This window comes from Oncorhynchus keta, chromosome 32, assembly GCF_023373465.1.
Source record: "Oncorhynchus keta strain PuntledgeMale-10-30-2019 chromosome 32, Oket_V2, whole genome shotgun sequence".
NCBI classification, from domain to species: domain Eukaryota; kingdom Metazoa; phylum Chordata; class Actinopteri; order Salmoniformes; family Salmonidae; genus Oncorhynchus; species Oncorhynchus keta.
Genome location: NC_068452.1, coordinates 26,524,788 through 26,547,802, shown reverse-complemented (window position 1 = coordinate 26,547,802; position 23,015 = coordinate 26,524,788). Strand labels below are relative to the sequence as shown.

Sequence of the window (23,015 nt, the reverse complement as noted above, 5' to 3'; positions counted from 1 at the left end):
TGAGGTTAGGTTTCGCAGGGGCCGGGAGTCACGACGAAAGAATTTATCAAAGCAGTGTTTGTGAGACCCCTAACTGTTGCAAGTGCTCAGTCATTCCAGCAATGTAAAAGTCTAGTATGTACGTGAACCCCTTGGCGCTCATATTCTCCGTTGCGCGCAGCTCCTCCACAGTGGAAAAATGATATACAGACCTACACTTTTCCTTGAGTAGGAAACTTTATAAAGCTATTTGGGAAGGGTACATACTAAAAGCATTGGATGTCAAATTTGACAAATTCAACCATAAAGGTACGTTTATCATCTTAAATATACAATAGGAACATTCTAAAAAGTTACAATATTTATCAAATAGCAAATGTTATAGAATGCTGCTGAATAACAACCAGATTCGTATTTTTAGATTCAATAACTAAACTTTTAAGTCTTTAAAATATGCGTTAAATAAATACATACAATCCTCCTGGCATTGGAAAAGTGATTTGTTTTTAGTCCAAAGGGAAAGCCCAAGGTTTCCAAGTTGGAGACTGGATTCTCCATGCCTTTGAATATTGTTGTTCCATTGTTGCTATAAGAAGTAGTCTATTGTACTATTTCACTGTATTTACAATATATATTCAAAGTTGTGATACTGTAAAAAGTTGGGTGAGAATGAGTATTTTGAGAGCCGTTCGTGCGTGATATGCATAACTATCATTACGTTATACGCCTACAGTCAAATCCCGTTTGTGTTCGATATCTTTTTCCCAAAAACCCCACAGATGCGTTCCTTTGCGGATTGCCTCTCTAGGTGGCTAGTTGCGGTTTTGATGCTCTTGGTCATACTTTTACCAGCTCAAGCGGGAAAGTGCCCAAAGTTCTGCATCTGCGACAACTCCAAACTCACCATAGCCTGTATCGGCAAGAATCTGACTCAGGTTCCCCCCACGATAGATGAGGTGAGATGCCAATGAATCAAAAAGATCAATGATGGATGTTTTACAAGTTATTTGTTATGGTTTAAACCTTCATTTGTGGCATGTATGCAGTGCTGTAATTTTGCTATTCATTCACCCACACATTTTCTTTTTTCCTTTTCCATATTTAAACCTCCCCTACTTTTTCTATTTTTCATTCCTATTTCCTTTCCCTCAGATTACAGTGAAACTGGACCTGAGTAAAAACGATATCCAGGTGCTGCCGACCCATGCGTTCCTGCACATCCCGCACCTCACGCACCTCACCCTGCAGCGGTGTAACATCAGAGCGGTGCGTGAGGGGGCCTTCCGCACCCTGGGCCGTCTGGTCTCCCTCAACCTGGCCAACAACAACATCGAGATCCTTTACCAGGTGAGGTAGCGGCTGGCACAGTCACCGGGGACATGGGGTAAACAAATAAATGTCAGTTTTGGTGAGGGAAGCACCAGATCAGATTGACGTAGAATCATCTTGTAACATTGATACCTACATGGTACCTTTCAGGTGCAAGTTATGTTGTACACATAGCTGTCACTTCTTGCACAAAGGCCATACTCCCATCCATCAACTTTTCTGGGCCGTTTAATGTCACATGCATCATGCCTGTTTCCTAACTTTCGCTCTCTCCCCATCCATCAGGAGTCTTTTGATGGCCTGTCATCCCTAAAGCAGCTGACGTTGGACCATAACCGTGTTGAGGAGATCCAGCCAGGGGCCTTCACTCAGCTGGGCTTCCTCAACATGTTGTCCCTCACACATAACCAGCTGGTCTACATCCCCAACATGGCCTTCCGGGGCCTGCACAACATCAAGTGGCTGCGTCTCAGTCGCAACTCCCTCAACAACCTGGCCATGGAGGCCTTCGCTGGACTCTTCACCCTCACACGCCTCAGCCTCAACCACAATGAGCTGCAGTTCTTCCCCACACAGACTATGACCCGGTGGGAAACTTACATTTTCTGTGCAGTTGTCTGACACTATTGTGCAATAGTGTCCTGGTCCAATAGTATTTAAGCTTGATGACACTTGACCTTTTTATGCTCTGTCCATTTTGTCTCCTTTATTTAAGACTGGCTCAAGTCACCCGCCTGGACCTGAGCTACAACCCCATGACCTACCTGGGTGAGGATACTGTCTCCATGCCGAAGCTCACCCACCTCTACCTGGACCACATGTCCCTACAGGACCTCTCAGACACAGCCATGTCCCGGGCCCCCCTCCTCTCCCACCTGGACCTCAGCCACAACCAGCTGCGCTACCTGGAGCCCCTCTCTGGCCCCATGGAGCTAGCCCGCCTCAACCTAACAGGAAACCCCATCCACTGTAACTGCTACCTGAGGCCCCTGAAGGAGTGGGCCAAGAAAGGGAAGGTGAAGTTGATGGGGGTCTGCGCGGGTCCCCCTCACCTCTCTGACGAGCCCCTGGAGGGAGTGGGGCCTATGGAGCTGAGGTGCCGGAGCAGGGAGGACATGATAAAGGAGGAGTTTGAAGAGCAGGAGGAGACCAGGGAGCGTGCACTGCCCACAGCCAAGCCTAAGAAGAAGATCAAGTGTCCTGATAACTGTGACTGCGATGTGAGTTGCTCTTGTTGTTAATACTGAGATGGTGTATGGGGTGCTGAGCGATGGTGCAATGTTGTACCACAAATAATGTTCAAACTTGCTGCCATGACAGCACACTTGCCATCATACTCAGAGAAGAATTGGGCTGATAATTCAGTCATCCATATAAAAACTGCTCTCCAATTCTTGTTTGGAAATATCCCTCTGAACCCATCTCCCTCTCTCCTCTCTCTGTCCCCTGCTTAGGTGAAGGCTCAGCACGCCACATGTGAGAACCGTGGTCACACCAAAGTCCCCTACGGCTTCCCCTCTAATTCCCAGCTCCTGGACATGCGCAGCAACCACTTCCATTACGTCCCTAGCAACAGTTTCCCCGGTACAGACCAGGTGGTCTCTCTGCATCTGGAGCACTGCAAGGTCCGTGAGATCGAAGGCGGTGCCTTCCGGGGCATGAAGGGCCTGGTCTACCTCTACCTGTCTGACAATGACCTCACCTCCCTGGGCTCAGAGACTTTCATTGGGGCCCCTGAGCTCACCTACCTCCACCTGGAAGGGAACCAGCTGGCCATGTTCCCTGGGGCTGCCCTTGCCCCCCTGCCCAGCCTGCTTGTGCTCCACCTGGAGCGGAACACTATCGGTAAGCTGGAGCGGACAGGCCAGCTCTCCTCAGTCCCCAAGTTGAGAGGACTCTACCTGACCAATAACACCATATCCACTATAGCCCCCGGCGCTCTCAACTCCGCCCACCTAGATACTCTTCATCTGGGGTCTAATCAGCTTGCTGAGGTGCCTACCGACGGGCTGTCCAAGGCCTCCAGTCTGACCGAGCTCTGCCTCTCTGGAAATTCCATTCATTGGGTCGGACCAAAGGCGTTCCTTCCTGTGTCCAAGAGCCTAAGGCAGCTGTATATGGATGACATGGGTCTGGAGAAGGTAAGAGAGATAAAGAGATGTATTTTGCCAGGTTTGCTTTGATAAATTATCTCTATCTGCAGAATTGGGGTCAATACCATTTCAAGTTATCAATGAAAAATTGGCCATTCATTTCTATGAAGAATTCACTTTCTGAGTGGTTACTTCTATTCCCTCTATAGATGTCCAGAAACTCCCTGGTGGGGCTGGGCTCTAGGCTGACTACTCTGTCTCTGAGGGGGAACCAGCTGGAGGAGCTGCCTGACCTGAGCCCACTCACTGGGCTGGAGGTCATCAACCTGGCCCACAACCCCCTGCTATGTGATTGCACCCTGCTGCCACTCCGCAGGTCAGTAGTCCACTGCTTTGTGAATGACCCGTTTGTGGATGCTGCTGTGCAAGGGACTCATGCACATGCATGCACATAAATGAAATCAACATTTTATTTGTCACATGATTCATAAACAACAGGTGTAGATTAACAGTGAAACGGGTCCTTCTCCAACATTGCAGAGTTAAGTTAAAAATAGCTTTATTTTTAAATAGAAATAGTGACACGAAGAAAAAATAAACAGTGACTAACAAATAGCAATAACAATTAAAAGTAACATGGTTATATACAGGGAGAACCACTACTGAGTCGAACAAGGTAATTGAGGTAGCTATGTACATATAGGTAGGGGTAGCAGCAGCGTATGTGGTATTTTTACATTTTTTATTAGGATCCCCATTAGCTAACTCTGTAACGCTAGCTAATCTTCCTGGGGTCCAAATGTGAGAGTGAGTGTGTGTGCCATCAGTATGCATGTGTGCGCGTGTTATGTGCGTGTTGCAATGTCAGTGTAACTATATGTGAGTGTGTAGGTAGAGTACTATGTGTGTCCATAGAGTCAGTTCAAGAGAGTTGGTGCAAAAAAGGGTAAATGCGGGTAGTAGCGATTTGATTAGCTATTTAGCAGTCTTGTTTAGCAGTCTTATTGCTTGGGGGTTGTCAGCCGGTTATTGTCATGCAAAAGACTGTCGCTCTCACTGTGATTTACTGTTAATTAACATAAACACGTTTAGCATCTCCAGGCCTCCATGCATACAAGCTGCATATAAGCGTCTGATGCATGCCTTTGGAACATCTACATTTTAAAATGTCTGATACATTTAGAAAATGTGGTGCCTTACAGTCAGATTCCAAGCAGTTGCATAGCAATCGATGATGCAGCCAGTCAAGATGCTCTCAATGGTGCAGCTTTAGAACCTTTTGAGGATCTGAGGGTCCATGCCAAATCTTTTCATCCTCCTGAGGGGGAAGAGGCATGGTCGTCCCTTCGTCACAACTGTGTTGGTGTGAGTGGACCATGTTAATTCCTTAGTGATGTGGACACCGAGGAACTTGAAGCTCTCAACCCACTCCACTACACCCCGGTCAAAGTGGATGGGCGTGTGCTCGACCCTCCTTTTCTTGTAGTCCACGACCAGCTCCTTTGTCTTGCTCACATTGAGGGAGAGGTTGTTGTCCTGGTGTAACAGTATAATTTTTTTTAAACCGTCCCCTCGCCCATACCCGGGCGCGAACCAGGGACCTTCTGCACACAACGACAACAAGTCACCCTCGAAGCATCGTTACCCATCGCTCCACAAAAGCCGCGGCCCTTGCAGAGCAAGGGGAACTACTACTTCAAGGTCTCAGAGCAAGTGACGTAACCGATTGAAACGCTATTTAGCGCACACCGCTAACTAAGCTAGCCGTTTCACATCCGTTACACTCACCCCCCTTTTGACCTTCCTCCTTTTTTTCCGCAGCAACCAGTAATCCGGGTCAACAGCATCAATGTAACAGTACAATTTTAAACCGTCCCCTCGCCCATACCCGGGCGCGAACCAGGGACCTTCTGCGCACAACGACAACAGTCACCCTCGAAGCATCGTTACCCATCGCTCCACAAAAGCCGCGGCCCTTGCAGAGCAAGGGGAACTACTACTTCAAGGTCTCAGAGCAAGTGACGTAACCCATTGAAACGCTATTTAGCGCACACCGCTAACTAAGCTAGCCGTTTCACATCCGTTACACTGGCACCACACTGCTAGGTCTCTGACCTCCTCCTTATAGGCTGTCTCATCGTTGTCGGTGATCAGGCCAACCACCATTGTGTCGTCAGCAAACTTGATGGTGTTGGAGTCGTGTGCAGCCACGCAGTCATGGGTGAACAGGGAGTACAGGAGGGGACTAAGCACTCACCCCTGAGGAGCCCCTGTGTTGAGGTTCAGTGTGTCGGATGTGTTGTTGCCTATCCTCACCACCTGGGGGTGGCCCATCAGGTATCCAGTTGCAGAGGGAGGTGAGGTGTTCAGTCCCAGGGTCCTGAGCTTAGTTATGAGCTTGGAGGGCACTATGGTGTTGAACGCTGAGCTGTAGTCGATCAACAGTATTCTCACATAGGTGTTCCTCTGGTCCAGGTGGGAGACGGAAGTGTGGAGTGCAATAGAGATTGCGTCATGGGGTGATGATGTTGATGTGAACCATGACCAGCTTTTCAAAGCAAGAGTGCTACAGGCGATGGTAATTTAGACAGGTTACCTTGACGTTCTTGGGCAAAGGGACTATAGTTGTCTATACTATAGGTATACACAAATTATTTAACTCTGCTAACCGTCAGGCTCTAACTACTTTGCGTCCCCTCTCTGCTCAGGTGGATGGAGAATGTGAGTCTGAAGATGACAGCCACCTGTGGTCACCCTCCTGAGTTCCGGGGCCAAAGTGTGAGGGATGTCCATGTCTTTAAGAGCTGTCCAGGGGAGAGTGCTCCTCCTGGCAAGACCCTCAAAGGATTCAAGGACACAAAATCAATAAATCCCAAACTCACTCTCCTCAAGGTGACAATGACAAAGGCCAAGCCAGGAAAGGCTAAACCCATGCCAACCAAGTCCAAAGCCAAGACTCTGAAGAACCCTAAGGCACCAGCATCCCAAAAAACAAGAAGACTTATAAAAAGTAGGAAATCAGTGATGTAAATGGCTGTAAGTCTGTTTGGGCAGAACTCTATATGCACCAAACGGACAAGTGCTATTTCATCTTAAAATCACTGAATGTAATTTGAGCATGCAGAAATGTGTTTTTTAAATGTTATTTTTGAGACTGCAAGTTCATTTTCCGATTGATTTACTGTCTATTTTAGAATCTTATTGATGTCAGGGTTTCGGAAGAGCCGGGATTCAAGAGACCCAAAGCCCTATTTGCAGTACAATATATATCCACCAAGTGTCACAGTAAGATTTTTCTGCTGTAGTTCGACCAACCTTTCTATTCATATACAGTGGGGAGAACAAATATTTGATGCACTGCCAATTTTGCAGGTTTTCCTACTTACAAAGCATGTAGAGGTCTGTAATTTTTATCATAGGTACACTTCAACCGTGAGAGACGGAATCTAAAACAAATCTAAAACAAAAACAAATCCAGAAAATCACATTGTATGATTTTTAAGTAATTAATTTGCATTTTATTGCATGACATAAGTATTTGATACATCAGAAAAGCAGAACTTAATATTTGGTACAGAAACCTTTGTTTGCAATTACAGAGATCATACGTTTCCTGTAGTTCTTGACCAGGTTTGCACACACTGCAGCAGGGATTTTGGCCCACTCCTCCATACAGACCTTCTCCAGATCCTTCAGGTTTCGGGGCTGTCGCTGGGCAATACTCACTTTCAGCTGCCTCCAAATATTTTCTATTGGGTTCAGGTCTGGAGACTGGCTAGGCCACTCCAGGACCTTGAGATGCTTCTTACGGAGCCACTCCTTAGTTGCCCTGGCTGTGTGTTTCGGGTGGTTGTCATGCTGGAAGACCCAGCCACAACCCATCTTCAATGCTCTTACTGAGGGAAGGAGGTTGTTGGCCAAGATCTCGCATTACATGGCTCCATCCATCCTCCCCTCAATACGGTGCAGTCGTCCTGTACCCTTTGCAGAAAAGCATCCCCAAAGAATGATGTTTCCACCTTCATGCTTCACGGTTGGGATGGTGTTCTTGGGGTTGTACTCTTCCTCCAAACACAGCGAGTGGAGTTTAGACCAAAAAGCTATATTTTTGTCTCATCAGACCACATGACCTTCTCCCATTCCTCCTCTGGATCATCCAGATGGTCATTGGCAAACTTCAGACGGGCCTGGACATGCGCTGGCTTGAGCACGGGGACCTTGCGTGCGCTGCAGGATTTTAATCCATGATGGCATAGTCTGTTACTAATGGTTTTCTTTGAGACTGTGGTCCCAGCTCTCTTCAGGTCATTGACCAGGTCCTGCCGTGTAGTTCTGGGCTGATCGCTCACCTTCCTCATGATCATTGATGCCCCACGAGGTGAGATCTTGCATGGGGCCCCAGACCGAGGGTGATTAACCGTCATTTTGAACTTCTTCCATTTTCTAATAATTGCGCCAACAGTTGTTTGTTTCCTTCTCACCAAGCTGCTTGCCTATTGTCTAGTAGCCCATCCCAGCCTTGTGCAGGTCTACTTATCCCTGATGTCCTTACACAGCTCTCTGGTCTTGGCCATTGTGGAGAGGTTGGAGTCTGTTTGATTGAGTGTGTGGACAGGTGTCTTTTATAAAGGTAACGAGTTCAAACAGGTGCAGTTAATACAGGTAATGAGTGGAGAACTGGAGGGCCTCTTAAAGAAAAACTAAGAGGTCTGTGAGAGCCGGAATTCTTACTGGTTGGTAGGTGATCGAATACTTATGTCATGCAGTAAAATGCTAATGAATTACTTAAAAATCATACAATGTGATTTTCTGGATTTTTGTTTTACAGTTGAAGTGTACCTATGATAAAAAAAAATTACAGACCTCTACATGCTTTGTAAGTAGGAAAGCCTGCAAAATCGTCAGTGTATCAAATACTTGTTCTCCCCACTGTATACCCTTTGTGCAAATGAAGAACAAGGCTGAATATATGTGACATAAGGTTGTTGCATTTTCAGCTGTTACATAACCCTTAGATGCATGTAAATCGATGTACAATGGCTTCTTGCTCATTAAATCTCCTACGACACTAAATCAGTTTCTAACAGTTTTGTTTGATTTTCATGTTCCTGACAGAGGTGTGCAAGGATTGGTCCATTGCATGCTTTATCTGTTCCTCTACATAACAATTCTGGGTAATGCAGCTCCATGCAATACATGTATGTGCCAGTCAGTGGTGCTGTCTTGTGGTAAAGGTATCATCACATCCCAGGTGCAATCTCATTAGTGCTCTGGCACTATCTCTATTTGCACTGGCACTATCTCTGTTTGCAGAGCTCATCGACTGCCACCAGGTGCCAGAACAGGCCTATGGTGTAAGGGTTAGCACTCTGGACTCCAGCATTCTGAATCCAGCGATCTGAATCAAATCTTGGTAGAACCTGACTTTTTACCTTTTCTCTTTTGCTGATACTAATCTTCTCAGAGAGTGGGCCTGCATGGACAGAACCCTGGTCACTGTTAAGAGATACTTTTGATGAGATGGGAAAGTCCATTGGAATTGTATGCTGCGTTCAAAACAACTGGGAACTCGGAAATCTCCTACTTCCGACTTTAGTGCATTTAAGACAACTGGGAACTTGGGAGAAAAACGAGATCCAACTGGGAAAATGGTTTTGAACGGTCATCAGATTCGGAATTCCAAGTTGGAAACTCTGGCATCTTTCAAGAACCAGGCTGTATCACATCCGGCTGTGATTGAGAGTCCCATAGGGTGGCGCACAATTGGCCCAGCATCGTCCGGGTTTAGCTGGGGTAGGATGTCATTGTAAATAATAATTTGTTCTTAACTGACCTGCCTAGTTAAATAAAGGATAAATAAATAAATATATACAAATAATAATTTCTTTCCTGAAAATCACTGTCATGATTTTACCTAGTTTTTTCTGAGTTCCTAGTTGCCTTGAAAGCACCACTATTAATGCCTGTTGTGTACATTGCACATGTGTCATCAGTAGTTACCACAGCCACAAAGTCCTCCTATAGGGAGGAGGTCAGAGACCTGGCCGTGTGGTGCCAGGACAACAATCTCTCCCACAACGTGATCAAGACAAAGGAGATGATTGTGGACTACAGGAAAAGGAGGACCGAGCATGCCTCAATTCTCAATCGACAAGACTGCACTGTAGCAGGTTGAGAGCTTCAAGTTCCTTGGTGTCCACGTCACCAACAAACTATCATGGTACAAACACACTAAGACAGTCGTGAAGAGGGCACGACAAAGCCTATTCCCCCTCAGGAGACTGAAAAGATTTGGTATGGGTCCTCAGATCTTCAAAAGATTCTACAGCCGCACCATCGAGAGCATTGACTGGTTGCATCACTGCCTGGTATGGCAACTGCTCGGCCTCCGACTGCAAGGCACTACAGAGGGTAGTGCGTACGGGCCCAGTACATCCCCGGGGCCAAGCTTTGTGCCATCCAGGATCTCTATACCAGGCGGTGTCAGAGAAAGCCCTAAAAATTGTCAAAGACTCCAGCCACCCTAGTCATGGACTGTTCTCTCTGCTAACACATGGCAAGCGGTACCGGAGCACCAAGTCTAGGTCCAAAATCCTTCTTAACAGCTTCAACCCCCAAGCCATAATACTCCTGAACAGCTAATCAAAGGGCTACCCAGACCCCTCTTTTACGCTACTGCAACTCTGTTTATTATTATTTTTTTAATTATAATTTTTTTTTTCACCTTTATTTAACCAGGTAGGCTAGTTGAGAACAAGTTCTCATTTACAACTGCGACCTGGCCAAGATAAAGCATAGCAGTGTGAACAGACAGGAACACAGAGTTACACATGGAGTAAACAATAAACAAGTCAATAACACAGTAGAATTTTTATTTTATTTTTTTTTATTAAAAAAAGAGTCTATATACATTGTGTGCAAAGGCATGAGGAGGTAGGCGAATAATTACAATTTAGCAGATTAACACTGTAGTGATAAATGATCAGATGGTCATGTGCAGGTAGAGATACTGGTGTGCAAAAGAGCAGAAAAGTAAATAAATAAAAACAGTATGGGGATGAGGTAGGTCAATTATTTATGCATAGTCACTTTAACTCTACCTACCTAACTTGACTAACCGGTGCCCCTGCACATTGACTCTGTACCGGTACCCCCTGTATAGCCTCGCTATTGATATTTTACTGCTGCTGTTTAATTATTTGTTACTTTTATTTTCTATTTTTTACTTATCTGTTTTTTACTGAACACTTTTTTTTCTCAAATTCTTAAAACATTGTTGGTTAAGGGCTTGTAGTAAGTAAGTATTTGGCGCATGTGACAAATAACATTTGATTTGATTTTAAACCCCCACCTATTTCTAAAATGTATCCTATCCTCTTAAAGGTGCAATAAGAAAAGAAATCGCACCGCAATTTCTTGCTTCCTAAAATTCAAATATTGTATTTTCAGCTGTTTGAAGCTGGTGTACAAAAGTAAAAGATGCAAAAACAAAACTTAAGAATGGGAAGCATAGAAATAACACACATAGAACAGATCTACTCAAGATAGACCACTGCTTGGTGTTTACAATGGGAGCAAATTAATCATAGAGGGCAGAACAAGCAACATGATGGGCAAAGCCATCATAGTGAGATCCTATTGGCATATTTTAGCATGTATTTGCATATTTCCGTTAAGGAACACCTACTCTGTGAATGTTGGCCAAAATCCATCTCGCACCATCTTCTCCCACTGCAGGCCACTAGGCTTCCTCTCATCATCACATTTGCTAGTGAGTGGAAATGTCAACCGGTTGCTTCACATTTGTACATCTGGTGAAATATCTGGCTCATTGTTCTATCTGATGATCTACCGCTTCTTAGACTTGTTTTCAAATGAGAATTACAGATCTATAGCTGCATTTCACTGTTAATTTGATCATCACCCAAAATTCTGCCATCATCTGTTTTCATTACTTTTTACGATATAGTCAATTATGACTTTGTGGCTGAACTATCTAGTGGAAATGTCATCAATGGGTTGCATGGTGCATTCTGGGCGATTGTTGGACAAGGAGAGTTCTCCTTCAGTAAGTGAATAGATGCTAATTGGGCGATAGCTAAAACAAAAAAAACATTAGGATGAATTTCGTCAACAAGAAGTACAACATTACAAATATTTTCCTAGATGTGAGATAATTCACTTGTTCTCTGTAATATCATATAGCTTTGGAATCGTGACAGTATGTACTTCCGAGGAAAATAGACAGGTTTCTCAACTCTTGGTGCTTTTAAGACAACTGGAAACTCTGGGGGAAAAAACCTTGGTCAAATCATGACGTCAGTGATTACCACGTTGTACTGTCGGAGCTCTAGAAAGATGCCTGAGTTTCCTCAAATCACATTTTTATTGGTCACATACACATGGTTAGCAGATGTTAATGTGAGTGTAGTGAAATGTTTGTGCTTCTAGTTCCAACTATACAGTAATATCTAACAAGTAATCTAACAAATTCACAACAACTACCTTATACACATAAATGTAAAGGGATGAATAGAATATATATATATAAATATATGGATGAGCGATGGCATGCGGCATAGGCAAGATGCAGTAGATGGTATAGAATACAGTATATACTGTACATATGAGATGAGTAATGTAGGAAATGTAAACATTACTAAAGTGCCGTTATTTAAAGTGACTAGTGATACCTTTATTACATTTACATTTACATTTAAGTCATTTAGCAGACGCTCTTATCCAGAGCGACTTACAAATTGGTGCATACACCTTATGACAACCAGTGGAACAGCCACTTGCATCTAAATCTTGTTGGGGGGGGGGGTGAGAAGGATTACTTACCCTTACTTACCCTATCCTAGGTATTCCTTGAAGAGGTGGGGTTTCAGGTGTCTCCGGAAGTCAATTTATTTAAGTGGTCAGAGATTTGAGTCTGTATGACGGCAGCAGCCTCGCTATGTTACTGATGGCTGTTTGAGAGTCTGATGGCCTTGAGATAGAAGCTGTTTTTCAGTCTCTCGGTCCCAGCTTTGATGCACCTGTACTGACCTCGCCTTCTGGATGATAGCGGGGTGAACAGGCAGTGGCTCGGGTGGTTGTTGTCCTTTATCATCTTTTTGGCCTTCCTGTGACATCGGGTGCTGTAGGTGTCCTGGAGGGCAGATCGTTTGCCCCCGGTGATGCGTTGTGCAAGACCGCACTACCCTCTGGAGAGCCTGGTCAGAAGTGGGCGTAACCGCCTTTAGGGCAATTCTCTGGGCGTACCAAGTTAAGGGCAAGGTCTAGATTTTACTCAAATCCAATTTTAGACAACTAACTTCACATTTCATCTTTACCAAAACATTCTCTTTGATTTGTACATTTTCCACACAACGTACAATGTATAAACATCAAACATATACAAGGAAAACTCTTAACATTACAATGTTTTCGTAATAACACATTTTCATATTCCATCTATCGTCATGACCACCATTGTGGCTGATGGAAACCATTGTTCCAAAGTCCCTTTATTGCAGTTGAGGGCAGTGCAATTGCCGTACCAGGTGGTGATACAGCCCGACAGGATGCTCTCGATTGTGCATCTGTAAAAGTTTGTGAGTGTTTTAGGTGACAAGCCAAATTTCTTCAGCCTCCTGAGGTTGAAGAGGGGCTGTTGCTTTTGCGCATTCTTCACCACGCTGTCTGTGTGGGTTGTCGTGACGTTGTATCAGTTAATGTGACGACTGTTGCTCATCGAATGATTAAAGGTTTCTAATTGCATGATTGACTGAATCAAGCAATTATTAACTCATTAACCTGGGGCACCATGGGAAAATTTGTTTTATCGAGTTTCTATTTAACTCAAAGATTAACTCAAAGAATATCAGAATATCGATTTTACAACAGCCGCTAACTAATCAGTTACCTATACAGTCTCGTTCTGAACGTCGCATAATCCGGGAATCTGCACAGACCCAGGTCTCACCAATGAGTTCGTACCACACCAATCTTAGTTGAGTATTTATTTACTAGAAAGCTAAAATGATGATAAAAGATACACATACACAGAAACACATTCTAGGCTATTGATTAGAACTTAGTGTAACGGGTCAACACACTATGGCGCGTGTTACCCAAAATGGGGATTTAAAAGAGAGAGATAAAGACAGTACACGAGAGAAATATACATTTGGGTGAATTTGGGGATTTAAAAGAGAGAGATAAAGACAGTACACAAGAGAAATATACATTTGGGTGAATTTGGGGATTTAAAAGAGAGAGATAAAGACAGTACACGAGAGAAATATACATTTGGGTGAATTTATCAGCTATGCTTATTCTAACCCTAGCCTTGCCCCAAACTGCCGCTCTTATGGGTCAGAATATAATGATGTAATTACGTGTGGAAGGTCTCCGTGGACTCCCCGTGTGGACCGTTCAGGCTGCTCAATGACGCACTTCTCCGGAGCAACTCTCTGGTTGTCCTCACGATGTCAGTGTCCTTTTGTCTTAGGGGTCTGTTCCCTCGCCCTTGCTCTGGAAGAGCTCTTCTGAGGACAGACAGCTCTGTAGCTCAGAGCTCACAGCGTAGGAATTAAACAGTGTAGATACCACGATTCGATGGGGAGTGGAGGCTAGGTGGTCCGACTTGAATTCACCCGCTTAGACACAGCTACTCATCCGTAGCTTGGGTAGAAAAATATTTCTTTGTCTTCAAACTTGTGTTGCGTTTTGGGTTTGTTTACTTTTTTAGACCTCAGCTGCAGCTTGGGTCACTTAGTCTGATCTGTTAATTCTTCACTCACAGGTTTTATACCCTCTGGTCAGAAGTGGGCGTAACCGCCTTTAGGGCAATTCTCTGGGCGTACCAAGTTAAGGGCAAGGTCTAGATTTTACTCAAATCCAATTTTAGACAACTAACTTCACATTTCATCTTTACCAAAACATTCTCTTTGATTTGTACATTTTCCACACAACGTACAATGTATAAACATCAAACATATACAAGGAAAACTCTTAACGTTACAATGTTTTCGTAATAACGTCATCTATTAACCTTTAATAACAAAACAAAAATGACATACATTTTCATATTCCATCTATCGTCATGACCACCATTGTGGCTGATGGAAACCATTGTTCCAAAGTCCCTTTATTGCATGTTTAATGTTCTGAGGGTAGTTCTCCATATTAAGGGGACACAGGAATGTTGTGTGGCCTAAGATTTACCAGGGGCGTGAGGTGTCATAAAACCCCCACATCTTCAGACCCCTAGATCTCTCCTCCTCTGTTGGGGTTGAGAGATAATCTGTAGGGTTGTGGTCTCCTGTAACCTGACCTGGTCAGGACAGTCATGGCAGGGTTGACCATTTCAGTTTGTCCGTGATGTGTACAGTAAGGAACTTTAAACTTTCCACCTTCTCCACTACTGTCCCGTCGATCTGGATGGGGGGTGCTCCCTCTGCTGTTTCCTGTAGTCCACGATCATCTCCTTTGTATTATTGACGTTGAGTGAGAGGTTATTTTCCTGACACCACACTCCGAGGGCCCTCACCTCCTCCCTGTAAGCCGTCTCGTCGTTGTTGGTAATCAGGCCTACCACTAGTTTCGTCTGCAAACTTGATGATTGAGTTGGAAGCGTGTATGGCCACGCAGTCATGAGTGAACAGGGAGTACAGGAGAGGGCTGAGAATGCACCCTTGTGGGGCCCCAGTGTTGAGGATCAGCGGGGTGGAGAAGTTGTTTCCTATCTTCACCACCTGGGGGCGGCCCGTCAGGAAGTCCAGGAACCAGTTGCACAGGGCGGTGTCGAGACCCAGGGTATCGAGCTTAATGACAAGTTTGGAGGGTACAATGGTGTTAAATGCTTAGTTGTAGTCATTGTTTTAGTTTACAATGGAGCCCCAAGTTCCACTCCTCATACCTCTGATACCTCCTTTGTCCCACCTCCCACACATGCGGTGACCTCACCCATTATAACCAGCTTGTCCAGAGATACAACCTCTCTTATCATCACCCAGTGCCTGGGCTTACCTCCACTGTACCAGCACCCCACCATACCCTTGTCTGCACATTATGCCCTGAATATATTCTACCACGCCCATAAATCTGCTCCTTTTATTCCTTGTCCCCAATGCTCTAGGCGACCAGTTTTGATAGCCTTTAGCCGCACCCTAATCCTACTCCTTCTCTGTTCCTCGGGTGATGTGGAGGTAAACCCAAACCCTGCATGTCCCCAGGCACCCACATTTGTTGACTTCTGTGATCGAAAAAGCCTTGGTTTCATGCATGTCAACATCAGAAGCCCCCTCCCTAAGTTTGTTTTACTCACTGCTTTAGCACACTCTGCCAACCCTGATGTCCTTGTCGTGTCTGAATCCTGGCTCAGGAAGGCCACCAAAAATTCTGAGATTTCCATACCCAACTATAACACTTTCCATCAAGATAGAACTGCCAAAGGGGGAGGAGTTGCAATCTACTGCAGAGATAGCCTACAAAGTTCTGTCATACTTTCCAGGTCTATGCCCAAACAGTTCGAACTTCTAATTTTAAAAATTAATCTCTCCAGAAATGAGTCTCTCACTGTTGCCGCCTGCTACCGTCCCCCTTCAGCTCCCAGCTGTGCCCTGGACACCATCTGTGAATTGATCGCCCCCCATCTAGCTTCTGTTAGGTGGCCTAAACTGGGATATGCTTAACACCCCGGCAGTCCTACAATCTAAGCTAGATGCCCTCAATCTCACACGAATCATCAAGGAACCCACCAGGTACAACCCTAAATCCGTAAACATGGGCACCCTAATAGACATTATCCTGACCAACTTGCCCTCCAAATACACCTCTGATGTCTTCAATCAGGATCTCAGCGATCACTGCCTCATTGCCTCATCACTGTCAAATGCTCCCTAAAACACTTCTGCGAGCAGGCCTTTCTAATCGACCTGGCCCGGGTATCCTGGAAGGATATTGACCTCATCCCGTCAGTTGAGGATGCCTGGTCATTCTTTAAAAGTAACTTCCTCACCATCTTAGACAAGCATGCTCCGTTCAAAAAATGCAGAACTAAAAACAGATATAGCCCTTGGTTCACTCCAGACCTGACTGCCCTCAACCAGCACAAAAACATCCTGTGGCGGACTGCAATAGCATTGAATAGTCCCCGCGATATGCAACTGTTCCGGGAAGTCAGTAACCAATATACGCAGTCAGTCAGTAAAGCAAAGGCCAGCTTTTCCAAGCAGAAATTTGCATCCTGTAGCTCTAACTCCAAAAAGTTCTGGGACACTGTAAAGTCCATGGAGAATAATGGCACCTCATCCCAGCTGCCCACTGCACTGAGGCTAGGTAACACGATCACCACCGATAAATCCGTGATAATCGAAAACTTCAACAAGCATTTCTCAACGGCTGGCCATACCTTCCTCCTGGCTACTCCAACCTCGGCCAACAGCTCCGCCCCCCCCGCAGCTACTCGACCAAGCCTCCCTAGCTTCTCCTTTACCCAAATCCAGATAGCAGATGTTCTGAAAGAGCTGCAAAATCTGGACCCATACAAATCAGCTGGGCTTGACAATCTGGACCCTCTATTTCTGAAACTGTCCGCCGCCATTGTCGCAACCCCTATTACCAGCCTGTTCAACCTCTTGTTCGTATCATCTGAGATTCCCAAGGATTGGAAGGCTGCCGCGGTCATCCCCCTCTTCAAAGGGGGAGACACCCTGGAACCAAACTGTTACAGACCTATATCCATCCTGCCCTGCCTATCTAAGGTCTTCGAAAGCCAAGTCAACAAACAGATCACTGACCATCTCGAATCCCACCGTACCTTCTCCGCTGTGCAATTCGGTTTCCGAGCCGATCAAGGGTGCACCTCAGCCACGCTCAAGGTACTAAACGATATCATAACTGCCATCGATAAAAGACAGTACTGTGCAGCCGTCTTCATCGACCTGGCCAAGGCTTTCGACTCTGTCAACCACCATATTCTTATCGGCAGACTCAGTAGCCTCGGTTTTTCTAATGACTGCCTTGCTTGGTTCACCAACTACTAAGGTTACAATCTCTGATGGCATGGGAATTCGTGCCCTAATTTCATTCACTTTGTTATCTAGAGATTGGACATTGGTGAGTCTGACCAGTAGGCCTTCTGAGTCCGTTCCGTTTGCCTCTCCTGCGGCTACTGCGTTGTTTTGGGTCGGCCTCTGGGATAAGTTCGCATGTCCAGAGTGGAGGCCCGAACAAAGGATACTTTTCAGGAATGACGTATTCCTGATCGTAATGATGGTAAATTGACATCACTTGTATATCCAATAGTTCATCCCAGCTGTATGTAATAACACCCTAGATTTTCTGGGCTAACAATGTAAGAAATAGTACATAAAAAAATGAATAACTGCATAGTTTTCTAAGAACCTGAAGCGAGGCGACCATCTCTCTCGGCACCATCTTGAAAAGGGACTTGGAATGCCGAGTTGGATGACCCTTCAGAACAATTTTCCATAGTTGGAGTTAGTTTTTTCCGAGTTCCCAGTTGTCTTGAACGCACTGAAGTCGCAAGTCAGAGGTTTCTGGTTCCCATTTGTTTTGAACAAGGCATTCCAACTCGGGAACTCGGGCCTCTTGCCCCGTTCAAAACAATTGGAACTCGGTAATCTCAGACTGGGAAAAATCTATTTCAATGGTAATCCAACTCGGAATTCCACTCGAGCCTCTTTCTAGAGCTCCAATTTTCCGACCTGAAGATCACTGACGTCATGATTTGACCTCTATTTTTCCGAGTTCCCATGCCATGTTCAAAACAACTGGAACTTGGAAAAATACAAAGCCAAATCATGACGTTATAGGGACCTTCAGGTCGGAAATTCGTAGCTCTACAAAGGTTCCGGGTACCCCGATTTTGAGAAGGGATTACGTGACGATTAATTTAGCAACTGTGTTACGCAGCATGACAACGTCAGCACGATTGGTCGACATTCTATTGGTTGAGGCGTTACGTCAATCTAGTCATATACCAATGGGATGTCTATCTCCTTCTTTCTCTAATATCTCTATTCACAAGAAAGTTCGATTGTCAACATGGCGGCAGCGATGGATGTTGATACCCCAAGCGCCACGAATAGTGGAGCAAGCAAGAAACGTTTTGAAGTGAAGAAGGTATTTATTTGTCAAATAGATCATAGCAACATTTTAGACATACTGTAAGGTTCGATATTATCATAGGGTTAATACGGGTTTGGGTACAATCTCCGCGCGATTAGTTAGCATAACTTGCTAGCTCGCGAGCTAGCTGAAACTAGACAGAGTCCCTGTTTGGCTGTATCTAATTTTGGGGAGTGAGTTTGCGTTTCACTTGTCGGGCTGATCTCTACCTAATCAGTTAACTATAATCTCACTGTTTGTGGTAATAGTAGCTAGCCAACCACTACTAAGTTCAGCTTTAGATGTATTGACATTATACGAAATCAATGACTAGCTAATTTGCTTAACTGGCTAAAGTTAACCTTAGCTTCCTAGTTAGCTTGCTAAAATGACAGGGCCCAGTTGCACTTGTGAGGTTGTCTATTTATTGACACTGAATGAGTGAAAAATTATGAATCAAACACTAACATTTTCACCCTGGCATTGTTTGTGATCAATGTGGATAGTAAAATAGGCTTAACCTGTCTGATCAAATGCAATAGTGATTTGGATGACAAAATGTCTCCTGACACCAGATTAACATGAATAAATTGTGAATAACAATATGCTCCTTTTTTAATACATATTTGAAACATCAATATCAAGCAAATACTAACTGCCAGTGATATGATCATAATTTCATGTGACTCTTCTTCTTTACAGTGGAATGCAGTGGCACTTTGGGCCTGGGACATTGTGGTGGACAACTGTGCCATCTGTAGGAATCACATTATGGATCTCTGTGAGTATTCCATTAACATTATTTGACTACTGGGTTAATAAAAGGTGTGTGTTACACATTTCTCTTGTCCTCCATAGGCATAGAGTGCCAGGCTAACCAGGCCTCTGCCACATCAGAGGAGTGCACCGTAGCTTGGGGAGTCTGCAATGTGAGTCAGACTTATTTGCGTTTGTATTTTTTTCATACATCCTGATCAGTTAGATTGTAAAGTTCAGTTTGAGAGTATTGAAAGAACAACCGCATGATCTAAACTAATCTGCATTATTCTGAACTACCCTAAAAGTATTGGATTTTTGAATGTATGTTTTGAGCTGTGTTCGAATACTCATACTAACCCACTAACCATACTATTGGTGACATAAATTGAGTATGTAGTATGCTTATTGGTCATAGTATGGATATAATTCCTGGATGTTGTACTACATTTGCAAAAATACAAATTATATAAGCAGTGGACACTCTTTCTGTGCTTTTTTGGCCCATAAGGCAATTCTTCAGAAAATGGGCGTGGCTTCAGTGTTTTCAGATTTGAAGAAAATGGCAGGAAAATATGTAGCCGAAGTCCGAGAGCGTATATACAAATTCCTTGCTTTAACTAATTATTACAAATGTTGAGCAATGTAATAAAGTCATGACTATTCAAAAGTTACGTTACATGTTCCTATTTTGCAACAAAGCCTCCTTCACTCACGCTGCCAACATACTCTCGTAAAACTGACTATCCTACCGATCCTAGACTTCGGCGATGTCATTTACAAAATAGCCTCCAACACTCTACTCAGCAAATTGGATGCAGTCTATTACAGTGCCATCCGTTTTGTCACCACAGCCCCATATACCACCCACCACTGCGACCTGTTTGCTCTCGTTGGCTGGCCGTCACTACATATTTGTCACCAGACCCACTGGCTCCGGGTAATCTATAAGTCTTTGCTAGGTAAAGCCCCGCCTTATCTCAGCTCACTGGTCACGATAACAACACCCACCTGTAGCTCATGCTCCAGCAGGTATATCTTACTGGTCATCCCCAAAGCCAACACCTCCTTTGGCTGCCTTTCCATACAGTTCTTTGCTGCCAATGACTGGAATGAATTGCAAAAATTGCTGTAGTTGGAGACTTTTATATCTCACTCACTAACTTTAAACATCAGCTATCTGAGCAGCTCACCGATCTCTGCAGCTGTACACAGCCCATCTGTAAATAGCCAATCCAACTACCTACCTCATCCCCGTATTGTTTTTATTTACTTTGTTTGCTCTTTTGCACAACAGTATTTCTACTTGCACATCTATCACTCCAGTGTTAATTTGCTCATTTATAATTACTTCGCTGCTATGGTCTATTTTTTGCCTTATCTCCTTACTCCATTTGCATACACTGTATATAGACTTTTTCTGTTATTGACTGTACTTTTGTTTATTCCATGTGTAACTGTTGTTTTTTGTCGCACTACTTTGCTTTATCTTGGCAGGTCACAGTTGGTTAAATAATGGTGAAATAAAAAAAATGTAGGCTGACAATTTTTTAGCTACACTATACTTAGGCACAGCATAGCATTACAGCAGTATGTAATGGTATGTTAGCTAGTTGGCTACTAATACATCGATCTTGCCAAGCAGTATATTAACTATAATCTAACAAATTACACAATGTTTGAATTGATTATTCATGTAATTCTTAGCTAAGTGTTATAGTCGTTGTGCGTTCTCAATGGACATGGTTAATTCTGGCTATCTAACCCTATTTCAGAGCACTCTGAGTGTGCCAGAGCGCAGAATAACCGATTAATTTAAAAATGCTCAACATCTGGTGAATATAAGGCCAGTGTCAGTAAACGTTCGGGGGAAAAAAGCGCAATTAAATTGTACGCCCTGGATAACATGAAAACAGCCTAACCAGCTCTGCTATGCCGAGTAACATGGTCAGTGAGGTGTTCTCTCGTTTGTGTCTGGAAATGGCTCACAAGCTAGCCACCGTTTTCCAATCAGCTTGTGTGCTTGACTGCCGCTGTGAGGTCAGAAGGCTCGGATCAACCCTATTCCTCTGCCAGAGTGTCCAGTGACACGCTCCGAGAGCGAAACGCTCTGAATTTATGAGCGGACAATCTGACAACGCTCTGATTTTTTTCAAACAATCAATCAATCAAATTGTATTTATATAGCCCTTCGTACATCAGCTGATATCTCAAAGTGCTGTACACCCAGAGCGCACTCTGGCACTCCAGATTGAATTCACGAACACACATGGAATTGTAAAATGTCAAGCTAGTCATTTGTTATGCTAACAAGCTAGCGAAAGGTGGCATAGCAACTGCATCAACTTCCGAGTAGACAGGCGAAGCGCGAGTACGCTCAATTGAAAGAATACCGTTCGTTTACAGTCTACTAAAATGAACTAATAGTGTATGTACTCAAGTATGTAGTATACAGTATGTGTATTCAAACACAACTGTTGTCTTGGTTTGCTGTTATGTTAATAATATCTTCTCTCCCAGCATGCATTCCATTTCCACTGTATCTCTCGTTGGTTGAAGACCAGGCAGGTGTGCCCCCTAGACAACAGGGAGTGGGAGTTTCAGAAGTGAGTGTCAATTTGATTCATAACACTTATTCAAAACACTACTCCATGGTCCTAGTGAAAATGCTATCAATCAGAGCTGCAGTATGCTTGCCTTTTGGGGAAATAGATGGATGATTAAAAACAACAGCCATGTGTCCATGTTACTGGTGCTAATGCATTATTCATTGTAGATGAGTTGTGTATGTCAAACAGTTAATACCTAACACTCCCTTTCCCTCTCTTACAGATATGGACACTAGGTGCAATACTCTGGACCATTACTTGGGCTTCTGCAAGTTTCATGCTTTCTGTTGCTTTCTCCTTCTTTGTATGATAGACTCCACTTTGAGTACATTGCAAATACTGAGGACATCCACCCCCACATCTCATTGTTTTAGGCTTGCTGGAAAACAGTATTTTTTTAAGTTTAATTTGCAATGTTGTAAATTATAAATAAACAATGTTCTGTGTAACTGCCTCGATTTGGAATTGACATGGAAATACAATTTTAGAAATACCATGTAGGCCATCATTGTAAATAAGAATTTGTTCTTAACTGACTTACCAAGTTAAATTAAGGGATTTTCCTAATGATTAGATAAAATAAAATTAGTGTTGGAAGTTACAGATCATTGGCTGAAAGACCAAATTAAACTAAACATTTTTGTAAGATGAAATTATTCATAACTTAAAGTTGCACTATGCACAAATCGCTCTGCATTTCCTGGTTGCTAAAACCCTAATAGTTCACTTAATTTCAGTTAGTGGAAAAACAAGTTAATATACTGTAGATAAATATTGTACCTTCTAAATCGCTGTGAAATATTTTCCATAAACAAAAATGGTTTCAGTTGTGTGAAGCTAGTGTACAAAATTGAAAGTAAGACACAACTTAAGAACGGGAAGCATAGAAATAGCACACATGGAACATATCTTCAGCTTCTTAGACTTGCTTTCAAGTAGAATAAAACATCTATAACTCACATTTCTTTGAATTTGGTCAGGCCACCCAAAAAGTTACATAATGCCACTTAACACAAATGACCACATCCAGCACTAGCTTGCAGTCCCATTTTCTATTTGCTATGATTCTTTATTGTGAATGACGGTCATAATGCCACATTGATTATACTTTAGCTGCTGAGACTAC

At 43.8% G+C, this 23,015-nt stretch overlaps 2 protein-coding genes across 2 annotated transcripts; both read left to right on the top strand.

Moving 5' to 3' along the window:
* The first annotated feature begins 806 nt into the window (after positions 1-806).
* LOC118365800 (chondroadherin-like protein) lies at positions 807-8,453 on the top strand. The gene is made up of 7 exons (XM_035748152.2): positions 807-935; positions 1,132-1,326; positions 1,594-1,895; positions 2,024-2,528; positions 2,763-3,449; positions 3,611-3,777; positions 6,110-8,453. Exons 1-7 carry the CDS (start codon positions 807-809, stop codon positions 6,429-6,431), a joined length of 2,307 nt encoding a protein of 768 aa, XP_035604045.2. The 3' UTR covers positions 6,432-8,453.
* A 9,927-nt stretch (positions 8,454-18,380) lies between these two features.
* Positions 18,381-22,338, top strand: LOC118365448 (RING-box protein 1). Its single transcript, XM_035747673.2, has 5 exons — positions 18,381-18,539; positions 19,227-19,305; positions 19,383-19,453; positions 21,801-21,886; positions 22,113-22,338. Exons 1-5 carry the CDS (start codon positions 18,462-18,464, stop codon positions 22,123-22,125), a joined length of 327 nt encoding a protein of 108 aa, XP_035603566.1. The 5' UTR covers positions 18,381-18,461; the 3' UTR covers positions 22,126-22,338.
* Positions 22,339-23,015: the final 677 nt, after the last annotated feature.

Excerpts from the sequence above, each read along its gene's own strand:
- LOC118365800 (XM_035748152.2), top strand. The coding sequence starts at position 807 with ATGCTCTTGGTCATACTTTTACCAGCTCAAGCGGGAAAGTGCCCAAAG. Across the intron at positions 1,896-2,023 it reads CCCACACAGACTATGACCCG|ACTGGCTCAAGTCACCCGCC; the intron begins GTGGGAAACTTA and ends CCTTTATTTAAG. Across the intron at positions 3,778-6,109 it reads ACCCTGCTGCCACTCCGCAG|GTGGATGGAGAATGTGAGTC; the intron begins GTCAGTAGTCCA and ends CTCTCTGCTCAG.
- LOC118365448 (XM_035747673.2), top strand. The coding sequence starts at position 18,462 with ATGGCGGCAGCGATGGATGTTGATACCCCAAGCGCCACGAATAGTGGA. Across the intron at positions 18,540-19,226 it reads AACGTTTTGAAGTGAAGAAG|TGGAATGCAGTGGCACTTTG; the intron begins GTATTTATTTGT and ends TCTTCTTTACAG. Across the intron at positions 19,306-19,382 it reads GAATCACATTATGGATCTCT|GCATAGAGTGCCAGGCTAAC; the intron begins GTGAGTATTCCA and ends TGTCCTCCATAG.